Source organism: Numida meleagris, chromosome 3, assembly GCF_002078875.1.
Source record: "Numida meleagris isolate 19003 breed g44 Domestic line chromosome 3, NumMel1.0, whole genome shotgun sequence".
Taxonomy (NCBI): domain Eukaryota; kingdom Metazoa; phylum Chordata; class Aves; order Galliformes; family Numididae; genus Numida; species Numida meleagris.
In genome coordinates, this window is record NC_034411.1 from 32473678 (window position 1) to 32500281 (window position 26604).

At 36.8% G+C, this 26604-nt stretch overlaps 1 protein-coding gene and 1 long non-coding RNA gene across 2 annotated transcripts in view; both read right to left on the reverse strand.

Moving 5' to 3' along the window:
• Positions 1 to 4167, reverse strand: part of LOC110395413 — a 48537-nt gene extending 44370 nt beyond the window's left edge. The window contains exon 1 of the long non-coding RNA XR_002436376.1: positions 221 to 4167. This is a non-coding gene — a long non-coding RNA (uncharacterized LOC110395413). The remainder of the gene's footprint in view (positions 1 to 220) is intronic.
• CRIM1 (cysteine rich transmembrane BMP regulator 1) overlaps positions 1 to 26604 on the reverse strand; it is a 172986-nt gene that overhangs the window by 132350 nt on the left and 14032 nt on the right. Inside the window, exon 2 of the mRNA XM_021389763.1 lies at positions 25972 to 26145. Within this exon, the coding sequence (XP_021245438.1) occupies positions 25972 to 26145 (174 nt within the window). The remainder of the gene's footprint in view (positions 1 to 25971; positions 26146 to 26604) is intronic.

Consider the following 26604-nt stretch of genomic DNA (forward strand, 5'->3'; position numbering starts at 1 on the left):
ATTCTGAAGCCTCTCAAATTCAAAGTGCCCTTCATACTACTGTTTCTTGGAACTACTCTTTGCTACTGTGACAGCTTGAGAGTTTATGACCTGACTCTAAACAACATAGGAAGTTTCCTAGAGCACCTCAGAAACAGGCACTTTAATCTAGAATTTTTTCCAGAACATCCACCATATCTCCCTGAATACTTTTATGAGATGGCAGGAAGTTATTACTTACCGCTAGTTCTGTTTATTGCAGTCTTCCTCTTCCTCCAGCCTACAACAGTCCTTACACTAAGCGTTATGGCTCCCACCTACCAGGAAGCAAAAGAATTGTCAATCAAGGTCATTATGGAAGTACCAGCCTGTACACTTCCATCCCAGTTGCATTTCCATAGCATGGAAACCTAAAAATGCATGTAAGAATCTAGAGGAACTTCATCTCCAGTCTGTTATGAGGAAGAAATAAAAAGGAAAATAGTTGTTTGAGGTGTTAGAATGCTGGAGTGAAATTATGGCTTAATGATTTTTCTCTCCTGCCTTACACTTCTTAAGTAGGAGCCTCTGCTAAAGAAATCAGAAAGAAAAGAAACACTGCTATAAACAGTTACTTGAGGTGAAATGCATGTTCAAGGCATGCATCCAAATCTGTGCAGTCTAAATGCAAGAACTCTTGAAACTTAATGGGGCATAGCAAGTTACACAAGAATAGGACTTTGTTGCTATGATGGAAACTTATGTTTTCTGCTACACTGATAAGATATGGTACTAAGCCAAAATATGGCAGACACTTGAAATTTTAGATATGTTAGCTACTGTACTTAAAAGACAAGAGATATGAAAGGATTTATGTTTCGCTATTAATTCACTTTTTAGTCAAGACTGTTCTAAGAATTGATGCACATACTCTTGCATTTTAAATGACTCTACCTTATCTCCATACAAATAAAATCTTTAGTTGCATTGTTGTATTACATGCACATAACTTTTAAATATGTTGTGCTTAAGCATGTTATACTTAACTATTCCTTTTCTTGGAATTTAAGAAAATATCTGTTAAATTAGTCTAATTTTTGTACAGAGGAGAAAAATTACTTATTCTCAAACTCTGAAGAAAAGGAATGTAAAATATACTGACTAACGCTAAACGGCGTTGTTAGGAACTGTCAAAGCTGATGGAAGACAATTTACCTGTCTAAAATGAGGACATATGACAAAGATGTCATAAGAATTCATGCCTTTGACATGCTTCAAACTCCCCTCCCCTCAAGTATTAAAACTGCTTTTTTCAATTTAGATGTAAAAGAGACAGGCATCTCAGCTGCCAATCTTATTGGCATTATCACATTTTAAATTCGTCTCTGTGGAGATCAAAGTTTTAAAAAAACTTAGCTACAGACAAAAGGCTGATGTGATGATACATAAAATAATGAAAGAAAACAAGAACAAGACCATGTTTCTACATGAGCTTCACTATTCACTAGTACTAACATGTAATTATTATTTACAAGGAAGTCCCTCTATATGAATTCATGAAATTGTTCCTTTTCGGAGCTGAGAATAAAAAATAACCCACTGATCTCATAAATGATATACGGTCTTAAAGGATAGGCATATATTGCTTTCATTTACAGAAGCTATTATCCAAAGCCAGAAAGCTCAAAAAGATCTGCTGTTTCTACTTTTGTTCTGTATAGTATGTTACATGTAATTGTAAACAACCAGAAAATACAGCTACTTAAGAGAAATGACGTGAGAAATGTTAGTAAATGAGGAAAGCTGTCATTATAGATAAATCAAACCACCGAAAGTGACCTGTGTACCAAATAAATAAACCAGAGACAAAAGGCAGGACCATCAGTGAGGCAGTATCTGTATGAATTATTTACTGCCTTAAGACACCCAGCAAGCTCACTACGCTTAAGTGAGCATGACTTAGGCAACAGCTCACTAAGGTGTGAATCTTGAAGGAAAGAAGTCACTTGATTAAGAAGAAATTCAAAGTGATACAACCTAATTTCTATAGGAAAAAAATGCAGTTAGATGTTGAGATCTGGGCTATTTGTTTCTTTCAGATCACGTTTAAAAATAGTTAACGATAAATTACAAGCATCTTCTAAGAAAAAAACCACAAACAAACTTAACGGGGGAAACATTAAGTAGTATATTAAATGGGAAAGAAACAAGTGTTAAGCTTGTTTAAGAATGAAATAACAGAAGCAGTACCCATTCTTCCTACCGTTAACAAAGACTCACTAATCACAAAAAAGTGGAGAACCTTTGTAAGTGGAATGCAGAAGGATGACTGAACTGGACTTGAAGGTTCCCAGTCTGAGGCTACAAGTAGAATACCCCTCAAACTTCAGAACTGATTTTTCATGAAGCATTAAGCCCACAGCTTAAAAAAAAAAAAAGGCCCCAAGGCACTGAAAATGTAAATTCCACAACAGCAGGCATTGTATGAGAAACACTGAAAAAGTGCAAAAAAAAACAAAAAACAACCAACCCTCATGCAAGTACATAGCCAGAGTAGTTGCTTTAACTGCTGCTCCATTAACTTTCACCCCATGCTATATAAATTATTTACAACAACTAAATGAGTGTTCACACAGATGTGCTAACCCAGGAAGACAAACTAGTTAGTGGAAAATACTGTGGTTCCTCGTGCTGACAAGTGGCACCTTGCCATTTTTTTTTTTTTAAGTATCTATCTTATCAAATACGTTCTGAACACATTTGTAAACCATCAGGCTGTCAAAAGCCCTTCAACAGGTATTTAACACAACAACAACTTTTCTAGGAGAGTGATATCACTTGCTTCTACTAGATGTCATGTCTCTGTCAGAATCAAACTTAAAAAGAGCCCTTAAATTCCCAATTCACAGCTGACCTTTCTGCCTCAGAGAACCGAGACTCTTCACATCATCTCAGTCATATCTTCTGTGCTTTCTCTATTACTCACCATCCAGAAAGATAATTTTCCACAAGAAAAGAGCAGTGCTTCCACACACACACCCCCCACATAGGGTCGGGCACTCCTTAACTGCTCCTGAGCACCACACAGCCTGCTCCTAGCTGCTGGTCTCCACCCAGCACCACGGACAGCTATGCTGTCAGGGCTCTCATACAACACCTCCTCTCTGGCCTCACATGACTCAAGCATCTATTCTCCATCACCATCTTTAGTCATATTATTCACTTCCATGCCTTTCTATGTGCCATACCATCCTCATCTTATAATTCAACCTTTCCTGTCCCATTCTTGCCCAGGCCACAAGCCTTCAACTTGTTATTCTACTTGGTTTCTCTCTTCTGTTTCCCATCCTACGAAACTGAGTCCCTGGCCACGAACGTGACTTTTTCTTTCTTTAATCAAAAGTGTCATTAGCTGGCACCACCACATTTCTAATTTGCCCACTGCAGTTTCCAGCCCCCTTACACAGTGTTAACAAAAAAAAAAAGCATATATATTACATTGATACTTGTCTGTAATATTGCTCCACATCTTGAAGGAAAGCTTTTCTGTATGGATGCTTTCAGACAGAAGCAGCAAATGAACTGTGAAGCAGCTTTTGCCTCTCTACATTCAAACATCAGCTCCTATTTTTCTGCTCTTTGAATTTTGCCTTCTTGTGGCTAAATTCTAGTTTAAAACCAAGTTAGAGAAAAGGAATCCCTTTAAAGCTCTAACCTCCAAGATACTACCATCTCATTCACTTCAGTCCTTACTGGAGTCAACACATCTGATTGTTTAATAAAAAGTTCTCCAAGAAAGATTGCTTGCTTCTCAAGGTTCACTATAACTACGTAGGAATTTTACAAAAAATGACAACGCCAGAAAAACATTGAACTGACTGAAATGATATCGAGAATACTGAATAGCTTTGAAGCAGTAGGGACAAATAACACTTAGAAACCATCTTTTGCTTTTCTTAATGTAAGCAAAGTCTATAACAAAGTAAGCAGAAATTTGCTTAAAATACAGACATTCGGTCCATCAGTATTAGTGTTTGAAACTACAGAAAGGAAATGATTCCAGCTCTACTCACAGTAAGTCCAGTACATGCAGCTCTCAAGAAAAAAAGGAAAAAAATGAAATGCACAAAGCGTCCATGCTTTACTGGAATACATTCATCATGGGACTAAGCAAAGCTTCCACAAAATATTTCAGTCAATGAAAATGAACATATAATACCTGAAGGCATTCAGAATTAAGCATCTGAAGACATTTGGAGTCAATAAAATTAAGGAAAATGTATGCAGGATCCTTAAGAAAAAAAGAAAAGGCATGAACTCAGACTCCAATGAAACAGGAAACAAAAAACAAAGCATTTGAAAATGTCTGAAATTTTTTTCTAGGACAATTTCTCTATAAGTTTCAAAAAAATCATTTGATTATTGAAAGAACTCTCCTGAACTTTTAAATCTTTTTTAAACAAGGAGCAGTGTTGTTTATTGCAGTACTATGTAAAACACAATAAGAGAGCATAAATCAAAGATGGATATTAGTAATCAAATTTAAAGCTAGAATACTTCCAGTGGTGTTAAATTGTGAATATGCTGTCTTAACTGTAGTAATGTTTTCTTGTCTTAAGAAACTAGTGCTTATCTGCTAAGCAGTGAAAAGAAATGAAAGGGTGATTATTCTGTCCCAAATGCAAATTGCAACTAGATTAAACTATTGAATTTTAATTTGCATTTTCAGCAAACTAATCATATGGACAAGAGCAGTTACTACAGCTTATTCAGCTGACATTCACTCAGCTACCATTACATCACATTCCCACATCCTCAACAAAATAAATATGATTACAAAGGATTCAAAGGGGTTTGAGTGTAACGATCAGTTTTGTTAACAAATAATCAGCAAGATTTAAGTGTGGATCTAAGACTCTTTCAGATACACTTCCGTGGATGCTTCATAAAACAGCTCCCTCCCATGCTAGAAAAGCTGTGTTTTAATGTAATATGTGGGTAAGCAGAGCTGGTGAGAAATATTCTTACTGTGAAAGAAACAGGAGAATATCCTGCAAGGAAGAAAGCCAGATAAGAAAGGGAGCAGCCTACAGAAAGTAATTTATTAGATTATCCAAAAGAAACGAGCAACTGTAGATCCAAGATGAGAGAAGGGAAGAATTAGACAGGATGATTAACTCAACAGCATTCAATTTGAAAAGCAAACACACATTTTCATCTAAACAATTTAGTCCTACTACAGGACTGCTAATATTAACAGATTACAGACAATTTTTTTTTCAATTAATTTAGTACACTTACCAGCATTTGCTGTATAGAGAATTTCATTGATGGGCCAGTTGTACTTCCTCTCTAAAGTGCTTTGAGGGGAGCTCAAGTGCATCCTCTTCCTCAATCTTTGAAGTGTTTACCTGTACCACCAGCTTTGAAAGTAAAAGGCAACAGGCAGGCAATGCAGAGACAGGAATGAGGCTGAGTACAATATTATATTAGTCCAAAAATGTTTAGCGTTGCTCTTAAAATCTTACAGGGACACAAAGTCCACATATATTTAATTTTTTTTTTTTTTAGCAAAGATTTTAGCTACTATTTAAAAGAGAATTGACATTTTGGAATTAAGTCAGTGATATATCAGTTGACAAGAATATATGAACAGGTAATCTGAAAACATGTACATTATATACACATACACATAAAACAAAGAGGCTTCTTAATGAGTAAAATTATTAGTGTGCTATAACACAATCTGAAATACCCCAATATTAAGTAAAACAGAATCACTATTGGAATCTAAAAACTAATGGGAGCACATTGTATTAAGAATGTTGGTAACTGTGGAATTATCAAACAATTAATTATGCTTGTATAAATGCAGTAGAAAAGAATTCAAATAGTGGTGGAAATACTAGAAATGAAGACTAAAGCTGTCAAAGATTTCCCCTCAAAGCAGGAAAAATAGAATTTAAAGGACTAAAAGTGAGTTTTATTAAAAATTTACATCAAGTATTATCTTCTCCATAAGTGACTAAAAAAGGTATTTCTACTCTGTACTGTCACAACTATTAAGTTTTAATTTCTTTCAAAAAAAGCCCAAATACAGTTATAGGATTAGATGTTTAACACAGGAATTAAAAAGAACTGTCAAGAGGCCAATTTAGCTACTTTTTATTAGGATACTCATCTTCATATAAAAGAACAAGCGTGCCACAAAAGTATCTGAAAGACTTGGCTTCTGAGCAACTAAGGAAATTTCCACCATCTTTCCTGAAAAGTTAGGAAGCTCTCTGAGCACTTGACTTTCATAATCTATATTATAATTCTGCTAACATAGCAAGATTAACTCACTTTTATACAACCTGGAATTTAGGAGAAAAAAAAAGGACAATTGACTTTCATTTAAAAATAAATTGATCTCACTGGCAGATAGACTGCACAACACTTGAGGGTCTAAATCCGACCATGCATGAGCAAAATACTCAGAATGAATTCAGTTCAGGTTTTATAACTTCTCAGTGAAGGACTTGGGAATCATACAGAAAAAGGCAGTGGTTGTTGCTTCTCCTACCTTCTCCCACCATTATTGTTCGGTTTGTTGGTTTTTTTTGTGTTGTTTTTATTTTTATTAAATGGTTAAAGATTTTTTTGTTTGTTTTGCTTGATCATATAAGCAGAGAAACAAAATTATTACAAACATTGGTAAGGTTTTTCATTTTATTTCCACATTCAATTAGCAAGAAGTAATTCTGGAATAATAATAATAAAGTGGGAAAAGTGCATGGCTGTCTAGGGAAGCACAGCACAGGATAAAGATGTCTTGACTGCATAGAGGGAAGAGATCTATTGTGGAGAATTCTAGTATGGAGAACAGTAAATATGTTAACCCTAGGAATGAATTAAGTGAAAGGTAAGAAAATAAGGCTCCCTCTAGTAGCTGAGAATAAGTCAACTCAAATGTTAGTCTGTAAAACAAGGAGACTACAGGCAAAAAAAAAAGTAACAAAATGAACGGGAAACAAAAAGAGATTCATAGCTTCCATCACATTTGCTGACTAGTGAAGAGGAATTTACCAAGTCAAAATACCATCAATAAAACAAGACTTATAGAAATCCCATATTTACTAGAACAGAAATGTCAGAAATGAAAACTAGAGTGCACCAATACCATAATTTCCACTGAACATCTACCCTAAGATTCAACACTTATTTTCTAGGCAAAAAGGCCAGAAGTGCAACAAGACAAATTCAGTATTCTCCGCAGAGAAGCTTCAACACTGGACACATCAGAAACACCAAATCATTCATTATGAATGCCTAAAAAGCAAGTCAATGATAGAGAAGATGAATAACTGTTACAAACTGATTCTTAAATTCATCATCCACCACTATTTTCTTAATGCTTTTCCTGATTTAACAGTTATTTCCCATTTATATATTAGGAATTGAAAAATGAGGATCCAAGGAAGGAGTAGGTGAGTGAGCTCAATTAGACACTGGTGTCTTTGTTTGTTCTTATCCACAAGTTTATCTGCAGAATAAGGACTGAAGAACTGCAAATACCTACATAACTTCTAAAGCCACCGAAACAAGAAATCTCAGTCAACTATTTCATCTGGTTTTAGCCATTACAAATAAGCATGTTTCTAAACTTTTAAACATGTGTAGTAAGGGAACTGTATGACATGACTTTAAAGGAGACACTTCAAGTTCTCACAGATAAATCATCTGCACATTTAGCATTCCTTTCACTAAGTCTTAACGGGGCAGGGAAGGCAAAAACCACTTATTACGCTTGAATGAAAAGAATTCCACCACCACCCTCAGGGAATGAGGTCAACGGCTTCGTACACACCAGCACCATTTCTGAAAACTTTCTGTAAGTATGGTTCCCTTTTGGCTCATTTGTTTATGCACAATTCTTTATATGAGCTGCAGATCCATTCCCATGGCTCTAGGGGAGCGAGGATCAGCGGATATTTCCCTCCTGCCTATTTCCCTCCAAGGTGGGGACCAGCTGCTGGCAGTTTCCACAAACGCTTGCGGTTACTGAGGCCTGTTCTTCGTCTACCACCCTGGCTGGACCCAGCAAAGCTGGGTGTGCAGAGGGAACAGCCACTGCTCTTCAGTATTTTGCAATCACCTTGGAATCCAGCCAAAACTTTGTGAGCCTCAGAAAGCCACATTCTCTCCAAGAGTTATGATCACAGCATGATCACTTAACATGTGCAGCACTAGTGACGGACCTTTAATAGAAAGTAGGTTTCAGACAGCTTTCTCAGGAAGGAAGCTCATTCTTAGGGGACTGAATACACAGTACAAGTTCTCATAGTTACTGATGAAAGTGATGCTGGGTTTCAATTTTTTTTATTCCAAAGAAAATTCCCTTTTAAGGGACTTACCTTCTCCTGTGCCAGCGAATCCACAGGGTCAAGACTGATGGAAGCGAGGAACTGCAGAGCTGATAGACATAATCCACCTGCTAAAAAGGATCATGCTGGAGCTGGTAAGAACCACTGGCTGTACAATCCAAATCTAATTCACTTAACCAAAAGACCCTACAAAATTTTATTCTCTAGGTTCTTGACCACATAAGGTCACAGAAGAGACCTGAAACCAGCCCAGGGTGACACCGGTCCCTAAGTGGGCAAAGGACTCAAAAAAACCTAAGTATTGCTCCCCAAAGGTACTCTCATCAACAAGCAGAAAAAGAACATTCCATAACATGAAGGTATACTGCAGAATTAAAACAAGTACAGTCAAGTCAGCACTTACATCTACTGTGAACTGGAAGAAGAACTTTAATGCTGAAATTAAACTACTTTATACAAGAGTTGGCATGAAATTCATTTGAACTCCATTCTCCAAAGGCTGGCTAGACTATAGCCACAATCAGGACATAAGACAGCACTAACGGTCCTCTCAGTTTCTAGTTTCAAAATGACTGAAGGATCATTATAATCAATTCAGGAATTTTGAAACACCCTTTCTAAATAAAGCTTCCTGTACTAATAGTCTCAGTTAATACAATCCTGTATGTTACGATAAAATACTGCTTTAAAGTAAGCGTGTGTCAATACAGGCAGATACTATATAACATGGCACTGTCTGAAACAAGGAGATAAAACTGGGTACAATTCAAGGATAACACAAGGTACTTCTCACTGTGGATTCCCAACTCCCCACTCTATACAGACAAATGCCCTATGTATGGTGTCTGCTGCAGAAGAGAACTCTTTAGCATTAGCGACTCTCTCATCACTAGGACAAAAAAAAAACCCAACAACCAAACAACAAATCCACACCTTTACCTCTAATGCTGCTTCTCCGAATGCATACTCAACAGCAATCTTTGAATTGTACTTGGGATATTATCAGTAAAATAGTACTTTCAGTGTTTCTACATGCTCAAAACATTTTTTCCAGTTATCCTCCTTGCCAATGTTATACACGTTGAGACTCTGAACTTCTCAGCATCTGAGGCCAAGCAAGGCTTGCTCTGCCAGCTTCATAAGTTGTTCTCTCTCTACATCTTTGCTACAGGTTCATCAGAAGTCACCACCGCTACAAAACAGTCAACAAAGTTGGAATTTTATACCCAGGCATCACTCTTGCACACAGTTCAACAAATTAGTATGAACTTGCTTTCCATATCAGTTCAGTATGCCAGGCTGTGTACCGCCTAAAATGACTGTATGAAGATTCACCAGGCACTGTACACATCTTAAACATTAGAGATCTCAAGATGCGCAAGTCCAACCACCAGCTATTCTCAACGATGGCACAGGGAAACACAGTCAACATCTAAAAACACATTTCTTTCTGAAACTAAGAATTCTGCATGAAAAGCAAGTCTTCAAGAAGCATCGAGTTCTAAATAAAAAATAAAGTTTTGCAATTCAAATGGTTGTCACCATAACAACAAACTTCCTTACAAACCTTTAAGAAACATTAACTTCAAAATTCTGCATGAAGTAGGAAAGTAAATCTTCAGAAAAAGCATATTATGCATATATACCCAAAGTTCTTGCATCACAAATACAACTGACTGAATGACCTCTGTGATTAATTTGTAGGTAACCATTATATGGAGTGGATGACATGAACAGGATGGAAGAGAGAAACCATGCACACAATCTTGAACACCAAGAAACTTCAGGCATTTGACAGCTTAGGATATTTTAAATAATATAAATATATTAGAAACAGCTGAGTTTTAAAATAAAACCCCAAAATATCACTTATCTTCCTGTGATAAACAAACCCATAGCCAAAGTAGCACCCTCCTGCAAATGGCCTCAATTTTTGGCTGAACTTCTTTTCTTCATAGTAATTCTCTCAGCATTCCCTTACAAACAAAGGCTCCTCAGTCAAACACTAATAATTTTAAAGCAATAGTAAAGACAAATCAGCTTCAAATATAGGTACCCATAAAAACACGAACGTGAGTTATACATAACACTACCAAGACCAGAAATGTTCAATTGTTCATAACATATTCTCAGAGTGGTACTGTAGAGCTGGACAGTAGCTGCAGTAGCACTTGCATTTCTTGATCAGCTATTCAGAATAAATCCCAAAACAATGATGTGAGGAAAAAAGCTGCCCATGAGTTGTGGCCACACCCAAGATCATCATCAGAAAAGAGGACTGATTTGATGCAAGGAAGCAGGGCAAAAGATGGTTAGGAGTAGGCACAGAAGATTCATTTGAGAGGTGAAGGAGTAAGAAGGCTGTGCACAGCTGACTGTAGCAATGGAAGAAAATCAGAAGTAAGGAAAAAGCTTTTGTATAAGAACTTCTGTTTGCACTTACTGAGAAATAAGAGACTTGTAGAATCCCTACAAGACTCTACATTCAAAACGTCATTCTTATCCATACATTTATTCCAGAACTGCAAAATAAAGTTGTTACCTAGTTGTTAGTTTACCACTAAACGGAATACACTGGCATTCCTTCACACTTCTTCAAAAGTAAACAGAAATATCTACATTAAATTGTCATATTACAGTAAAGCGTCAACTTCAACAAAATCCGAAGTAGATATCACATCCTGTGCAATTCCAGCCCCTTTGAAAACCTCCATACAATTGCTTTGAAATCTGACACTTGAATTTTTACTCAATACTAATACTCCAAATTGAAATGACTAGAAGATGTTTCTAAAATAATTGAAACTAATATTGTTTCTTTTTGGATTTATTATTCAGTATTTATCCAATTCATTACTATGCATCCAACCACCAAGGTCCTTATTAAAAGAGATAGTAAACTCATGAAGTAGATCAGAAGGATGGGGATGTCTTCTGGTCCTTACACTGTTCGCAATGTATCCCAAAATGCATGATGAGGACTATACCTCAAGTATTACTATATGCAGATGTACAAGAATAGTTGTGGAAAATATTGTGTCCCTACACACAGGACATAGACAGATCTCTACCACTAAATGCAGGCAAGCAATGGCCCTATTCTTAGCTCCCTCCCCAGCTGCTCAGTGAGTCAAAAGAACAATAAAATGAAGTTAAGATAATCTGACAATGAGTGGAAGACAAGTACATTGCAATCACAGACTAGCACTAACAGAAGAACCACCACTTCAAAGACTGTCACTAACAGGTATTAAAACTATTGCTTTGAGATGCGTTAGTTTCCAAGAGGTAACTCCATCCAGCTATGAACACGTCATCAACAGAAGTGAGCCACTTCACAATACTTTTAAGATTCCACTACTCAAAACTCATGCTTTCTACCATAGGTTAAACCTAGATTCACCATCTCCATGCCATGTATCTTAGTCTTTAAAACTCATTTATTGTAAATATTACTTTGCCATTTCTTAATTTCTGATCTATTCACCAGAGGAACTCCATCAGAAATGAAGTAGGAGGAAGAGAAAGAGGTCACGTGTGAACAACTAAATGCAACTGAACGCAAGCTACTGCTTTGATTAACAGGCTTTTCAGAAGGGATAGAAGTCTTAACAAGGGATAGATTATCAAAAGTGTGTTTCCTGCAAAAGCAACTAGTGTGAGCTCTATTAAGATAGCATCTCATCACACCACTGTTTATTCTCATTATACACTGCAGATGAACAGTATCTGACAAACTCACAGATGGAGAACCAAGACATAGAAAAAGACATCCATAGAATAGATGCAGGGGTTCTGCCACCTAGTGGCATTTAGAGCCTTAAATTATTGTTTCAATTGTCATTATTATTTATAACTTTAATGTGGAAGCATTTAACAGGAAAGAACAAAATACAGAATGAGGAGTTTTACTTACGTTGAAAATACTAGCCAGGAGGAATTAGAATAGGACTGTGTAGCACCAAAGGTGAAGAGAGTTTCTGCTGAATCTTTTCTAGCTGTCTAGATATTCACAATGTCTCTTCATCCCACCTCCAGCTCACATAGGTTCTTTTTGGCTAGTACTAAAGTTGATTTTATCTTGTACAGTCCCTCTCACAGTCAGCTGCCCAATTTCAGTGCTTCCAGCATTATATCATCTTCAAAATCTCTATCCATTTAATGTAACCACTGGACTCTGATAAATCTCAAAAGTTACCATGGTGAGGGAATGGAGAAAGGCAGATGCCAAGAGACAAAAATCAGCAGAATCATAAAACCTTAATTTTCTCATGATATGTCTGAATTACAGTTTGTCTTTAAAGAACTTCTGTCAGCTCTACAAGCTGAAAGGAATTCCCTGGCCAGTTTACAGCCTGGACAGTTATGTGAAAGCAGTAGAGACAGGGCCACTGGAGCACAGGGGCAACAACTCTGTAAGACAACAGGCTAGCAGAAATTCCCCTTTTTGTCAAGCCATAATCTCAAAAGCCCCCTTTCCCACTTGGGATTCAAAGCCAGAAACATTTTAATGCCTAAACTAGGTCAGTCTTTGTTTACACAAAACACAAATGAGAAAGGAAGGATCACTTGTTCAACTTATTCAGGATCAGTCCAAACCACCAGACTACAAAGCCCAGAGCAGTATATCACATCTTTTCCTCTTTCAGTTTGTTTGTTTTAAAAAACAAAAATCTTACCAAAGACATTCAGAGAACACACCTCACACAGACACAACCAAGTAGCTAATAATTCAATTTTATATTTAACAGATATGCTTCTCCAGTGGGATTTTTGAAACTGTACTTTGAAATTATCTCATAATCTTACTAGGCTATAAACTCACTGATGTTTCAGGTTCCAGCCCCTCTTTTGTGACTCTGGTAAACTGTTAGCATTTCTGGGCTACATCTACTACAGCTGCCTTAGTAAATAACACTGACATTTTAGTATTAGTATTAGTCCACGAGAGAGAGGAAAAAAATGAAAAGAAAGGGAAGATCACCAAATCACCAATACCATACAGGTGTAAGACATTCTATGATGTTTTTCATTTACCTTCTCAATTTTTTTCCCCTCAAAGTCCATAGTAATCCGTCCTCTCTTCTCCTAGTTTCATAGCAGTAACTTCTTTGGCAAGTATCACACTCAGAGGAAAAAAAAAATTAAAAAAAAGGAAGATCTGCCACATGACACCACAAGTAAGCCACACTACTGCAAAGTTTTTGGTGATTTACAGATTTGTGTTGGATTTAATCTCAAAACAAAAGGGAGAAGTCCAAGTAAGTTTCACTTTTTGCTCTGTACTCCACAGGTTTGAATTTCAGCTGTGTAAGGTCTTGCTGTAAAACAAGCACGTAAAAACTACCATAGTGATGAAAAGCAGTGCATATGTTCCTTGATGTGAAACCATGTTTGATCACTCAGTGATGAATTTTGTGTCTTTACAGCCACAGTGCAGACTAGATTTCTGCTAGAAAGCAAAGCTCTCTCCCTTGTCAACAAGCTAGCAGCTTTCACAGCAATATTCCCTAGGATTGAGAAGGAAAACAGAGATTGTTGGAATAAATGTGCTGGCAAAGCATTACCTCGCAAGTGTAGAACTGTGAGTAAAAGCCAAACAAAGATTCTTCTGTCTGCAGCTGCCTGAATCAAACCAATTACAACTCAGAATAGGGAGTCAGGCTTTCTTACAGCAAGCATTTGTAATGTAGTCTACACGTAGACAGCTAATTACATTACTGAAGTGTCCGGGTATCATTCAAAAGAAGTTGAGGATGAGCTTTAGTGAAGGTGTGTCTTTAAGTGATAACTGCGATAATCTTACGTTCATGTCAGTGCCAAGCAGTTATGACAAAGCTCATCTGTAGCCTAAGGAGCTTCCAGAGCACAGCAAAAATGTACAGTCCCTTATGTAGGGACAATCCTCATATAGAATTGTTAAATGGAAAATGTGTTTCTTCCCATTTCACACCCTGTCCTTCCCATTTTATACCGCGTGGCTCACTTGGTGCTTTCAGCTTCTTGGAAAGATGAGAAGAAGAGTATTGCCTTATTAAGTACTTCTTATTCCAGAACTTCCAGAGGCTGCAAGAACCTTTGTCAGTGACACACCAGTTCAAAGGAGTGGCATTAGCTCCCAGCACCTGTGGAGCTCAGGCAGGTGAGTTCCAAGCTCAAGACCTTCTACCCAGTGTGTCTGCTTCACAGTATGACAAAGCCCCAGCAGAAGGCAGCCAGTTACCCTGTCTGGAAGCTGAAGGCAATGGCTTACACAGAGGGCAGGTAAGGACTGGATGCTCAGAAAAGCACCACAGACTAAAGCGTATGCCCTAATGCTAGAGTAGATGCAGTATCACAGAATGCAAAACTTTGGAAAAAAAAAACACAGCATTCAGACCATAATCTTATTTTTATGTCAGATGTGATCTGTCCGAGTAAGGAACAGCCACACTGCCCACATGCCTTAATACAACAATAACTAGAAAACTGTGTTTAATGAGTTAATTTATTCTACACACAGTTTCTTATCCAGTATTCTAGTATGATAGCATATAGTCTACGGGATTTTTTTTTTAAATTAATGTTCAAAATAGTTTTCTTCAGAAGTTTTTTCAGAAGCATCCAGATTTGCTTTTCAAATTGTAGCATTTTTAATTAAGTTGTAGAATCTTGATTCTCATTTTCTCGACTTTTAAAAATGTACAGGAGATTTGGAATTCATATTCCAGACCCTCAACACAATCAATATATATTGTAGAAAAACTCAAAACAGAAAGATGAAACGGGATGCTTTGGGCATTACTTTGTCCCCTACTCACTTCTGTAATGACAACTGAAGAGAAAAAAGATCAGGCCTATACACAAAAGCGTGCCAAAGAGCTGGAAGGCCTAGCTCAAATGGCTAGAATGTGAGGCATTTCCTTTACTACAGAGTATGTGACTGTATCTGCTAGCCAAAGGTCAAAAGCAGATTTAAGTCTCCAGGTTTATTTCTTTTATTTTTTAAAATCAAGAAAATGCTTTATTTGCCTGTTCTAAAATTACATGCCAATGCCAAACATGTTTAACACTTAACATATTAATTCATTCCTTTACACAAGTTGAGATTCTAACATATGTATCTCACAAGAGATTTAAATTCCAGCACCTTAAATTATGTAGATTGGTTTGTCACTATGACAACAACTTCTACGTGTCTACAGAACAAAGTTGTTCATACAAAAGTACTGGATGTTCTCTCTCTAGCAGGAGAGAAGAGTTAACAAAAGCTTTGCTTCTTCTGGACAGAAGGGCAGAATTTACACCTGTTAACATAAGATGATGTAACATTCTAGATGAGCTCTTTAATGCACATGTATGTTATTTCATGAATGAAGAAGGAAGTTTTCTTGGATTTAAGCAAGGTTGCACGGTTGTGGTTATTTATTTATTTTTTTAAACTTACACACAGAACACTTAAGGGAATCTAGAACAAAAGACAGACCATACACTGGGAGGGAGGGAGCACAGCTATTACTCTTCTACACTGAGGCTAAGAATGTCTTTTTTTTTTGAGACATTCACTCATAAATATGCACTTTTTCTCCAAGTATTTGTGTAGGAGATTCCTTTAGCAGTAAACAGGAACACAGATGTGCCCAAGATACATTCATACTGAGTAGATAGAAGCCCTAGAATTTGGAGTGCAGATATTTTATTTTTAAAGTATCCATAGAGGGCACACATGTGCCATCTACACTCAGGTTCAACCTGTAAGGACACCAGCCTGAGTACCATTTCAGTGCAATGTCACAAGGGAAAGGTACAACTGAATCTAAAAAGGCCCATTACAATTAAGTAATTTCCATATTCTTAATCACACGCTTGGTCTTAGTCAATACTGTGAAATAAACCTGTTAACACTCTTGGCTAAGGCAAAAAAAATTGTCTTAACAAGAAATTTTTAAGACAATCCTATAAAAATTTTTGTGGGTTTTTTTTTTCCCTGTTTGAGGGGAAAGATGTTTGCAATCAAGCAACACTTGCTCACACTGACCTAGAAGGACACAGTAACAAGTACACATGAGTGGTAAGTTCAGAACAAAACTTAATGCCTACATCATCAGATCAGTATGTCAGTGACAGTTTACAGCCAGTTAGATTGAAGCAGTCATGCCTACATGGAAACTAGAAGTTCATTTGCACCCCTCCTCCCTTCATCCCTTTCTGAAAGGAGTGAACAGATTACAGATTTGTCACATAGCATCAACTAATAAGCCAGAGAAGAAAGGTTAGCAATGCAGAAAAAAATCTAAATTATTCTGTCTGTTGCCACAGGCAGATGAGAGAAGTAGCTAACCACAGATCAATAAGGATTCTGACAAGAGTTTTAATTATTACAGTAGTAGAGCTCTTACCTGAAGGTGCACCTCCACCAGGAGAATAACGATACCCAGGAACACAATGGCAGATACTTAAAGTGAGTTGCAATGTACACCAAAACAGGCTAACCAACCTAGCAGGTGGTACAAGTGCTCGAATGCACAACCTCAAGATAAATCCATGACAGTACCCAACTTGAGAATTGCTTTTTAGAGTTTATTACACTGAAGTCTTTTATAAACTTCTGCTGTGTCTGGAAACAAGCTAAAGCTTCTTCCTCTGCAGATCAGCACCCTGCTGATGGCAGTGCTGAGAGGAACCTTAGCTTGATGATTGCAAAGGAGGAGGTCAGCTAGAGCCCAGAAATGTGATCAGCAATGGAAAAACCTCCCCTGCATTTACCAACACAGAAAAACAACAGTGAGAAGGCAAGTCTAGTCCCACATAAAATAAAGTGACTCACAGAATACTTTAATTAGTATTAAAATAAACACAACAAGAAAAACACCATTTTTGGTAGGGGAATAATTTTACTTTTCTTATTCCATTAATATCATAACTGTAAATATTAATCCTTTTGCTTTCTTACAGAGCAAGATGTTCACGTTTACATATTATTTTGTAGAGACACCTGTTACTACATTAATTAGGAAGTGCCTTTATGTATGGGGGACAAAGTGTTTCATCTTCTAGCAGTAAATACAGATAAAGACAGGCTCACATTTTTGAAATGTTTAAGATGAAAAGCATTCATTGAGTTAAGTTCTCAAGCATCTTGAAAATTGTGCAGTTGGAACAGCTACATGAATACCCTTGCTCTGCTTAGTTACTGGGGAAAAACAAGCTTATCGACCATCCTCAGTGGGATGTTCTGAAATAGAGTAAATGTAAGTTTTCCAGAAACACTGCCTTTTCTCCTTTCCCCTTCTACCTTCCAGCCTCTGCAAGGGATTATTCAACTTTGCTGAAATATCTCCAGAAATGAACTAGTTCTCAGTACCTTGCTTAGACTCTAGTCTCCATCCATAAATTCTATAACAGACAGTTTTATTGGTATATTTTAATCTATTGCACATTGAAGTCTGTTTCATGCTATGGAAGCTGCAAAATATTGCTTGTCTTTTTAATTATTATTATTTCTTCTTTCACAAGAAGTCTTGTGAAATAATGAAAGGTTTAAATTTAGAGACAGAATTGAAATAGTTTGTCACCATGCAAACACAACTGTTCAGAAGTTACACATGTTCATAAAAAGTACTTTGAGGAAAAAAAAGAAAAAAGGAAAGGGACAACTATGAAGTCTACTGGGGGTGATCAAACAAAGAAGCCATTACTACTCAACCAAAAATTGTTTATTATTTACAGTGACCTAACCAGTGTCGTATTGACCACTCACTGATACCACAAGCACTAGATATGCTCATACAACACTTGCTTATCTCTATTGGTATCAACAGACTACATATCCAAACAAGATCTGCCCTGTCAGAACAAGACCTATGACCCAGCGCACCAAGTACCACGAGAATACAGCCTTCTGTTCTGCTAGTACACAACATTAGGATAATGTTTACAGACCATTTAATTCCAGACCTTTGTTCAAGTCTCTGCTGTCACACATAAATAATTTTTGATCCTTAAAATCAATGCTGCATCTGGAAGCGTTCTGATAGTAGTCACCTGCTGCACTTTCACTGTTCCCCAACTTTAACAGAAATTAAGGTCAAGCATTCATTAAACCTGTACCTTGCCTCTACAGTTAAGATGGATGTCCTTCAGCATAGCTTACTTGCCATCAATGGAAGGAACATTTAGAAGGCACTGAAAGCAAGATCGTATCAGCTGTAAGACCTGTCCTGTTCTTTTTCTCCCCTTATAGATGATTCAGGTTCAATGTATTACATTGTATTCAGCTTCAGATGAAAGCAGATAAGCATCTGAAACAAAAAAAGGCAAGATAGGTACTGCTTTGTCTCTAGGAACAAGGCTTTGACCATAAATATTTGATTGCTAACTTTGTAGGATGCATTTGTCATGCAGTCCTAGGCTATAGCCTACAATTAATGTTAACCTTCTGTTCACAATAGTCATGTAAACTGCAAGTTTGAAGGAAACTAAAGTGTAACATATTAATGATCTGGTATCTTTTCCATGAATTTTACATACTCAAGGGATTTGGTTGTAGAGGAAGAAAAGGCAAGAGTAGAATCTCCACAGTAACTCACATGAGCAAGTCTAGCACAGAAGGAAAATAAGCTCAGTTCCTAGAAACAACACGTATTCACATTACAATTTACATTTACAATAAGCCATTTTTATGATGCTAATGTCCCTATGTTTTTGTTCTTGTTTTTAAATAAGCTGCCCAGTTCTGGATTGCTTCTGCAGTCTTCTTTCCTAAGAGTTTCTGCAGTACAGCTTCTCCTCATTATTAAACAATGTTATCAAAAATTGGGCTTAATTAAGTTATAAGTATCCAGACATCAATACAGAAATATGAAAATCAGTTTCTGCTTTTGATACATCTGTGAATCTTCCACAAGGGATTCTTAATGTTAATTTGAAATCTCATGGAACAAATACTCACTATGCGACAAATCATTAAGAATAAGACTAGCAAATAAATAAGCTAGAAAAAGATCATGCTTTATCTGGGAACAGCTCTCTCAGGAGTCAGAATCAAGAAAAGTGAAGTCCAGCAAATTTAACACTCTTCAGTTATGCTGTTAAGTCAACTCACTGCCAGATGTCTCACTTTCATAAGATTCTTCATTAGTTAGTTTTTACCTCTTTCCCCCATCCAGCTCCCACCCCCCCTCCAGGGGGAAAGAAGGAAATTTATGTTAGTATTCTTAATTTGCATAATTTCCATATCAAATATTTATTCCCTTTGTACCCATGCATTCAGGGGATGAAAAATAAAAGTTAGGCTACTATTTTCCTTTATACTGTACATGAAATTTTGCCTTTGGATGCATTTACTTGGCTCTCATAAGCACATTCAAAGGTAAAATTTGGACCTTTGCCACAATCACATTCCTTATTGCAAATACATGCCAACCTTCAAAGTTCAGTTATTTGAGTAAAAACATACACTAATTGTTATGCGAGAGGAGTGGAAAGTGTATCAGATTAAGCACATCTGAAAGTATTTCACTCCCCTCCTTGCCTGATAGTTCAGCATAAATCTGGATTTACTCTATTCTAGTTTTTAAAGGTAACCGTCAGCTATTAAGATCACAGAAGTGAAGTTTAACACAAAATCAGACTTAAGAACCAAACAAGCATTTAGAATAAAATTACCTTCTCATATTTGTTATTCTAAGACTGGTCTGACAGGTATTGCAACATTTGCCAGTATAAAGTTATTCAGTTACATACAAAAAAAAATAATGGAATGCAAGGAGTATGTTGCAATGAACAAGCTTAAAAGATACTAGCAACTTAAAAGCTTTTTCCTTTCACCTATGAAGGACAGCAGTGAACGGCTTGGGAAGGTACAAGCCAAGTAATTGAGAAGAAGCTATTTTAAAATAAGAGTTTCAGTAATATCATCATCAGGAGATTTTACATGCAGAGATGCAAGTGAAGGTATTCATTTACTGAAAACATTAATAATGTTTTCCAACAGAAGAACACACAAGCTTTATCCACCGTATAGTCCGAAAAAAGACTGGGTATAACCTTTTCATGCAAAAGATTGCACTACTGGTAGAGTACAAAGCGATAAAGACAGATGATTTATTTCTCCTCTCAAAGTTCAAGTTTATATCGACATAACCTTAAAAAAAATCACCACCTTTGCTAACACAGGTGGTATTTATGCTCTCTAGTACTCAAGAACACTTTTGCTTTGGATAAAACCAAGTACTAGTATGACACAAACAAACACTGCTGCCAAACAATTTTGAAGAAGCAGGCTAGCATCAGGTGGTTTCTCATCTTTGAGGTAACAGGCAGACTGACACCTTCAGTAAACCCAGCTGAAGAGATCTGAGCCTAAAGCATCACCCAACTATTGCAAGACTAAACGCCTTTGATCCATGACTTATGTCCCCCCGCAATTCCCAGAGGAAGAGGAAATAGCTACTTCAGAAACGAACATTCTTTGGAAAGCAAGAATTGCCACCATTTCCTCTGATGAGGGAAAGCGGCAAGGCACATTCCCTTTCCATGGCTAGCTCACAAGAATGCAGATTCTGAACTGCTTGTGGTAGAAGAGGAACAGGCTCAAGAATATCCTCAGGTTTCTCTTCTTTATAGCTTTCCTAGACTATTTAAATTCCTGCCAGAGCCTGACATAGAGAAAGAAAGAAACAGATCTCAGAACTGGAACAGCCTTAAAAATTACTGAGACCAGATCACTTCAGGTAGTGACTTTCTAGTGGCTCTTCGTATGTTCAAGACAAGGTTTCAAGATAATTGCACTGGCACTACACAGCAAGCTTTCAATGCTGCAACATGTACAAATGCCCTGCAACTATATCTTGAAGAATAAAATTACCTCCTCTTTCACTCTTCACCCACAACGTCTAGTCTCTCATATAAAATTTAAAGAACCGACTCTTCTACAGTACTGCTTACAGTTAAAATTTGGCAGATTGTGGCTGCAAGTACATGTAGATGCAATTTATTGGACCTCCGCCTGTGACTCAGCAGACATATGGCATCTCAGTACTTTTCATCCTCCAGCCACATTATCCACACAGTCCACTCCAGTGGTCCTAGCTCAACTGAACTGCCATCATTAGCAGTCTCTTGAATAGAAACAAGCCCTGTGCACTCAAGAACACAGGATTTCCTGAACCATATCAGAGCAGACACTAGTCAAGACAATAACCATCAGAAAAAAAAAAAAGAATTAAAAATAATAAAGCAAGGAAAAGCACCACACAACACGGATCTACTATTATTTAGTTATGTGATAGTTTTCCCAGACAGTTCCTTTTAGCTCAAAATGTGTGGATTTCCTCATAATAGAATGGTTCATGACCTCTATCAAACCTTTCATATGAAAGGTCACTGACTGTTCACATAGAGAAGAAGGCACTTTAAGCCTGATAATAGGGTTGGGAGACCTCTGTGGCACAAATGTACTTCCTGCTACATGTTACTTCAATAGAGAGTATCAAGCCTTTGAACAGTTGCAGTATGTCTACACTAAGAGATCAGTTAGAAATTATCTACCAAGTTTATGACAAAACCAATTCTTTCAGATGTATTCAATCCTACTGTATCCCAGAAAAACAAAGGCACAGAGTGGAGACAGCTTTCTGCAATACCTGTATTATTGAGAGCCTACAGTATCCTCTCAGGATGTTTTTGCATGCAAACATCATCACCCCTACAGAAGTTACATACATATACTAGAGAAACACTCCTTCAGTGCAGGACAGAGGAAGCCCTGGGGACACAGAATCAAGAACATCACTTTCTAACTCTGTCAGTAACATTAAGCAACGTGAGGTTGAAGCCCAGGGAGCCTGATTTTGGGAAGGAAGGACAGATGCAAAAAAATCACATCAGTCAACCATGACAACTTTGAGTGAGTTGGGGTGCAAGCCATATTAAATAGGTAGGCAGAGAAAAGGAAAATAGAAGGCAGGGCAATGTGAAGGTAGAAGAAAATATGAGGTGCCCAGGAAGGCAGACAAATACAAGCAAGTAGGAGAAAAAAAGATTCTATATGAAGCAAATGAAAAAAACTTTGAGTTAGTTGAGTAAGCAAGATACAACTGACAGCAAGCCCAGAAGGGAAGACCACACTAGCTAAAAACCTTAAGGACAAGACAAACTAGATTAAAAATAATAATTAAATAAAATTACTAGAGTGGCATTTGGATGGAAGAGTGCAAATACAAAAGACCAGAAATCAAAGTACATAGAAGAGTCCTGACTTGTAGCACATACCTTTTCATATCTGGAAACAGGACTCCCGATTTTAGCTCAATGTTTGTTAGTTGACAGAGAATATTTATGAAATAGATTCAACATATGCAAGTTTGGCTTTTGATTGAACTGTACAGGTAGTTGCCAGTTCTGTCAACTACAACTAATTGCATGTTGGCCTCAGTATCTCCTGTGCATGGACCTATATACACTCAGTGCCATTGGAACAGCCTAACTTCAACCTCCATTTTTTTATTTCAAAAATAGAAAAAATGCAAAAAAAAGAAAAAGCCACACAGCTACACAACTAATTTCAGTAAGAACACCACTGGCCTCTGTGATGCCCTTATACCAGCTGCACAGGAAGTTGAAAGAAGGGCCCTCTATTAAATTAATACGGTCCAAGATTTAAATTGCAGAGTTATGGCTAAATCAATGCAGTTACTTGAATCAGAATTTATCTAGATGGGATGTGTAACACAAACCATTCTTAACTGCTTAGTAACTATCCTCAACACAGCAGAAAGAACATGGAAGCAGCTAGTTTCTACTTTTGGCACTTTTCTGTGAGTTTTCTTCAGGAACTGTGATTATGGTATATTTATCATTCAAGTACTCGACTTGTGAGTTTTTAATCACACTATCTTTAACTGTCCATATGAGGTGTGGTGAAGAGAAGGAAGTTAAATTTGAAGTACTTAGTCTAATTTTTTTGTGGTAGACTATTAATCATGGTATTTCAACACCTGAATGACCAGTTTCATTTCTTCCTGCTATTATCTTCAGCAGTAAGGCAAGAATAGAGAAGTATACATTAGTACTTCAAATTTCAAGAAAATCTTAGTTGGACATACTTAAAAATGAATGGTTCATAAGATCTTTTATGTGATCCTACAGTTTAAGGCTCAGTTTGCCTTGAAGGAACTGAGACTTCTCAATTTTAATATGCTCAGAGCTCTCAGGATTGCGTACTACCTAAACCATGTTTCAGGTTGACTTTCCAAATAGCTGAATTCAGCTTTTAGACCATGAAGTTTTAAAGCTTGAAATACTCAAACAGCAAACACTGTATCTGACACATCAAGATGACTATCCCATTTCATTCAACAAACTTGGCTTTCTTACCAAAAACACACGTGGCAAGTACATGCGAGTAAAAAAAAAGTTACTCTTCCTTTCCATTTGCTTACAAACAAGACAAAGCATACATTTAATCACTGAAACAAGTAGAAAAACATTTAAAGAAATAATGTCCATAAGCAGTAAGCATCCAATCTCTAATTGTAGCATAAGAATCCTACTCCCATGATCACTACTTGGCATCTCCTTCTCGCACATATTTGGAGAAAAAGGATAATGCATTAACAGTGTGGAACACAGTAGGCAGATTTGACTGATTATGACTATCATATTCAGGCAAATTAATGCTATATACTTTGTGTTTTTTTCCTTCAAAGCATAAGTTAGTATCAATGCATAGAAAAAGGTCTTCTTCCTACCCAAATAATGTTCAGTTTTGGGTGAAAATATCATTCAAAACGGTAGTTAAAAAAGGCAAACTGCCATACTTGGAGCGAACTACCATGTTTTACCTTTGTAGGAACTAGATTTCCAGTGGATTTCAATTAAGTTTATTTAATAAAATGAAAGGAATCTGGAATGTGAAAAGCAAGTTAAAAATCAGTAGTCTCCCTTTTTATTTTAGCCAATTCTGAGACTGTTTGCTGTAGCACAAACATTTGTATCTGCCAAATTTATTTTTGCGAGAAGCAAAGTATTATTTCAACACAAATATATTCATTGTAATTTCCTTTACTGTCCTATTATTAATACTTGTTGAATGATGATTTCTTCCCATCTGAGGAATATGGATGGATTTAACTTCAAGCAATTCTCAGTGGTAGGGGTTTGACAGTGAGGCTGCAAATGCAAATTCACCTTATGCAAAAGTTGGACTGTTACAACACTAAAGTTAGTGTTAGTGCAAGACCTCTGGTGTTTTGGAGGTACTGCAGCACACTTCCCAACCCCATCGTTCTTTTTAGAAGTGGGAAGTTAGCTAAAACAAGAAGTTTCTGAGGGTAAGCTACTCAAAGAATCAATCTGCTTCTTCTATGCCAATTCACAAAATAAATCAATTTCTTCACAGTCTGCAAAAAGCAAGAAGACATCCCCAACAGATTCTCTGAGCAAGTTAAACGCACAATGAATTGTTACGCTAGCAGAGGTTCTGATGAACTACTACAAAATTAATCACACATTGACAAGTAAAAAGGGAACCAGCCAATAAGGTTACTTAAGAACATATACATGCTACCGCCCTCTACTTCAGCAAGGAGAGAAGGTCAACATTACTTGTGCTTCTCCTATTTCTCTACAAAAACAAACAAAAAGCCACTAGCCAAACAAATAAAACACAAAGCATTTGTACCCCTTCAGGGATCAACACCACAAATGATGATAACGAACGTGTTTCTGCCAGCTATGTTTCTCTTACAAGATCTCCTTGTCACAGAAGGAACATGATGACATCAGATCACACTCCCTTAACTCAAGAGAAGATAGCAACTTTAAATATGGTTAGTATCCTTGCAAAAGTAAATGTATTTGTTTTAAATCAATGTTTAATATCACATACAGACTAACTAAGCAGGTTCATGCCACCAATCAGCTTTTGGACATTCCCAGACACACTGGGAAATAAACAGTAATTACAGAATTACAGAAAGGACCTGAGATCAAGCCTTGGACATCTGTTGAAAACAAGCCTAAAAATACATCACGTGAATAGTATTACAACTGCACGTCTTGAGTCATCTCATTTTCAGTTCAACAACAATCAGACATCATGTATGTGTACAGAAGCATAAATATACGTGACCTAATACAGCTCAAATCAAAGAAACACGAAACTGAGGAGTACTAGCAATAAAGTAATGCCACATTACATAATTCTAAAGAAAATAGCAATTCATGCATACACAGAAGATACAACTGTAATCAACAACTTCTACTTCTTGTTTTATACCTTTGCTATTAAGATCCCCTGCACTTATTCATCAATGCTTTTTTAAAAGTTTTCCCACACTGCCTAACAGCCAAAGATCTACAAAAGGAGCTACCACAAACTGTACACTCATGCACAGGATTGTTCATAGGTTTTAAGATTGAAACCATCATAACACACTTAAACACAAATTATTAGTTTCTTCATTCTTAAATTTAAGCATTTGGAAGGCCAAGATTACTAAGTCATCTCTTTCTTTAAAGCAAATAATTGCCTTCTGAAAAGTGGAAGGCCACAGGTATCTGAAATTACCAGAGTCATCCTAAAAAAAGGAACATTAACCTGACTCCAGCTTTTAATCAAACACATAGAATGACTAACTCAGAATTACTGATGATGACTGCTTACCTTCAATCCTTTTCAAGGCTGACAGGCAAGTATCCCGACTTGGAAATTCAAATGGATTATTACAGGTCCGAATAGTGTCGCATTCACACTTCCCGTTGATTATGTTACAACCTGTTATAAGGTTTTCGTTGCATGGCTCAAATCCAAGGAGCTGATCATCATCCCAGTTTTCATCTAAAACAAACAAGCAGAGAAACTCGCTATTGATTTCAGTTACAGTATATAAATTCAGCTGCTTTGGGGTTGCATGCAATTTATTTCAAATTCAACATCAAGCTAAACAAGACAGAGTCCAAAAGAACGGATTAATCTAAATGATGAGATTTGCCAAATATTGTGTTTCACAGTTATTTTTTTGCCCATTTTGCCACAGTTACTGGCATTGTTTACTTCGATCTGTATGAAAAACTATCATGTCTTGAGGAAAAGCATAGCTGTAGTACAAATGAGCGCTATTCTAAACAAAATAACTTCTATAGGTACTTGAAGTTATATTTATCATGGAAGTGAGAATGTTGGAGAGAACCTGCAGCTGTTAGAGAAGTCAAAACGAAGTTAGAAAGAGAGCATAATTAAACACATTTTAAAAAATACATCACATAGAATTCACTCCATAGAGATGACTTTTTACTA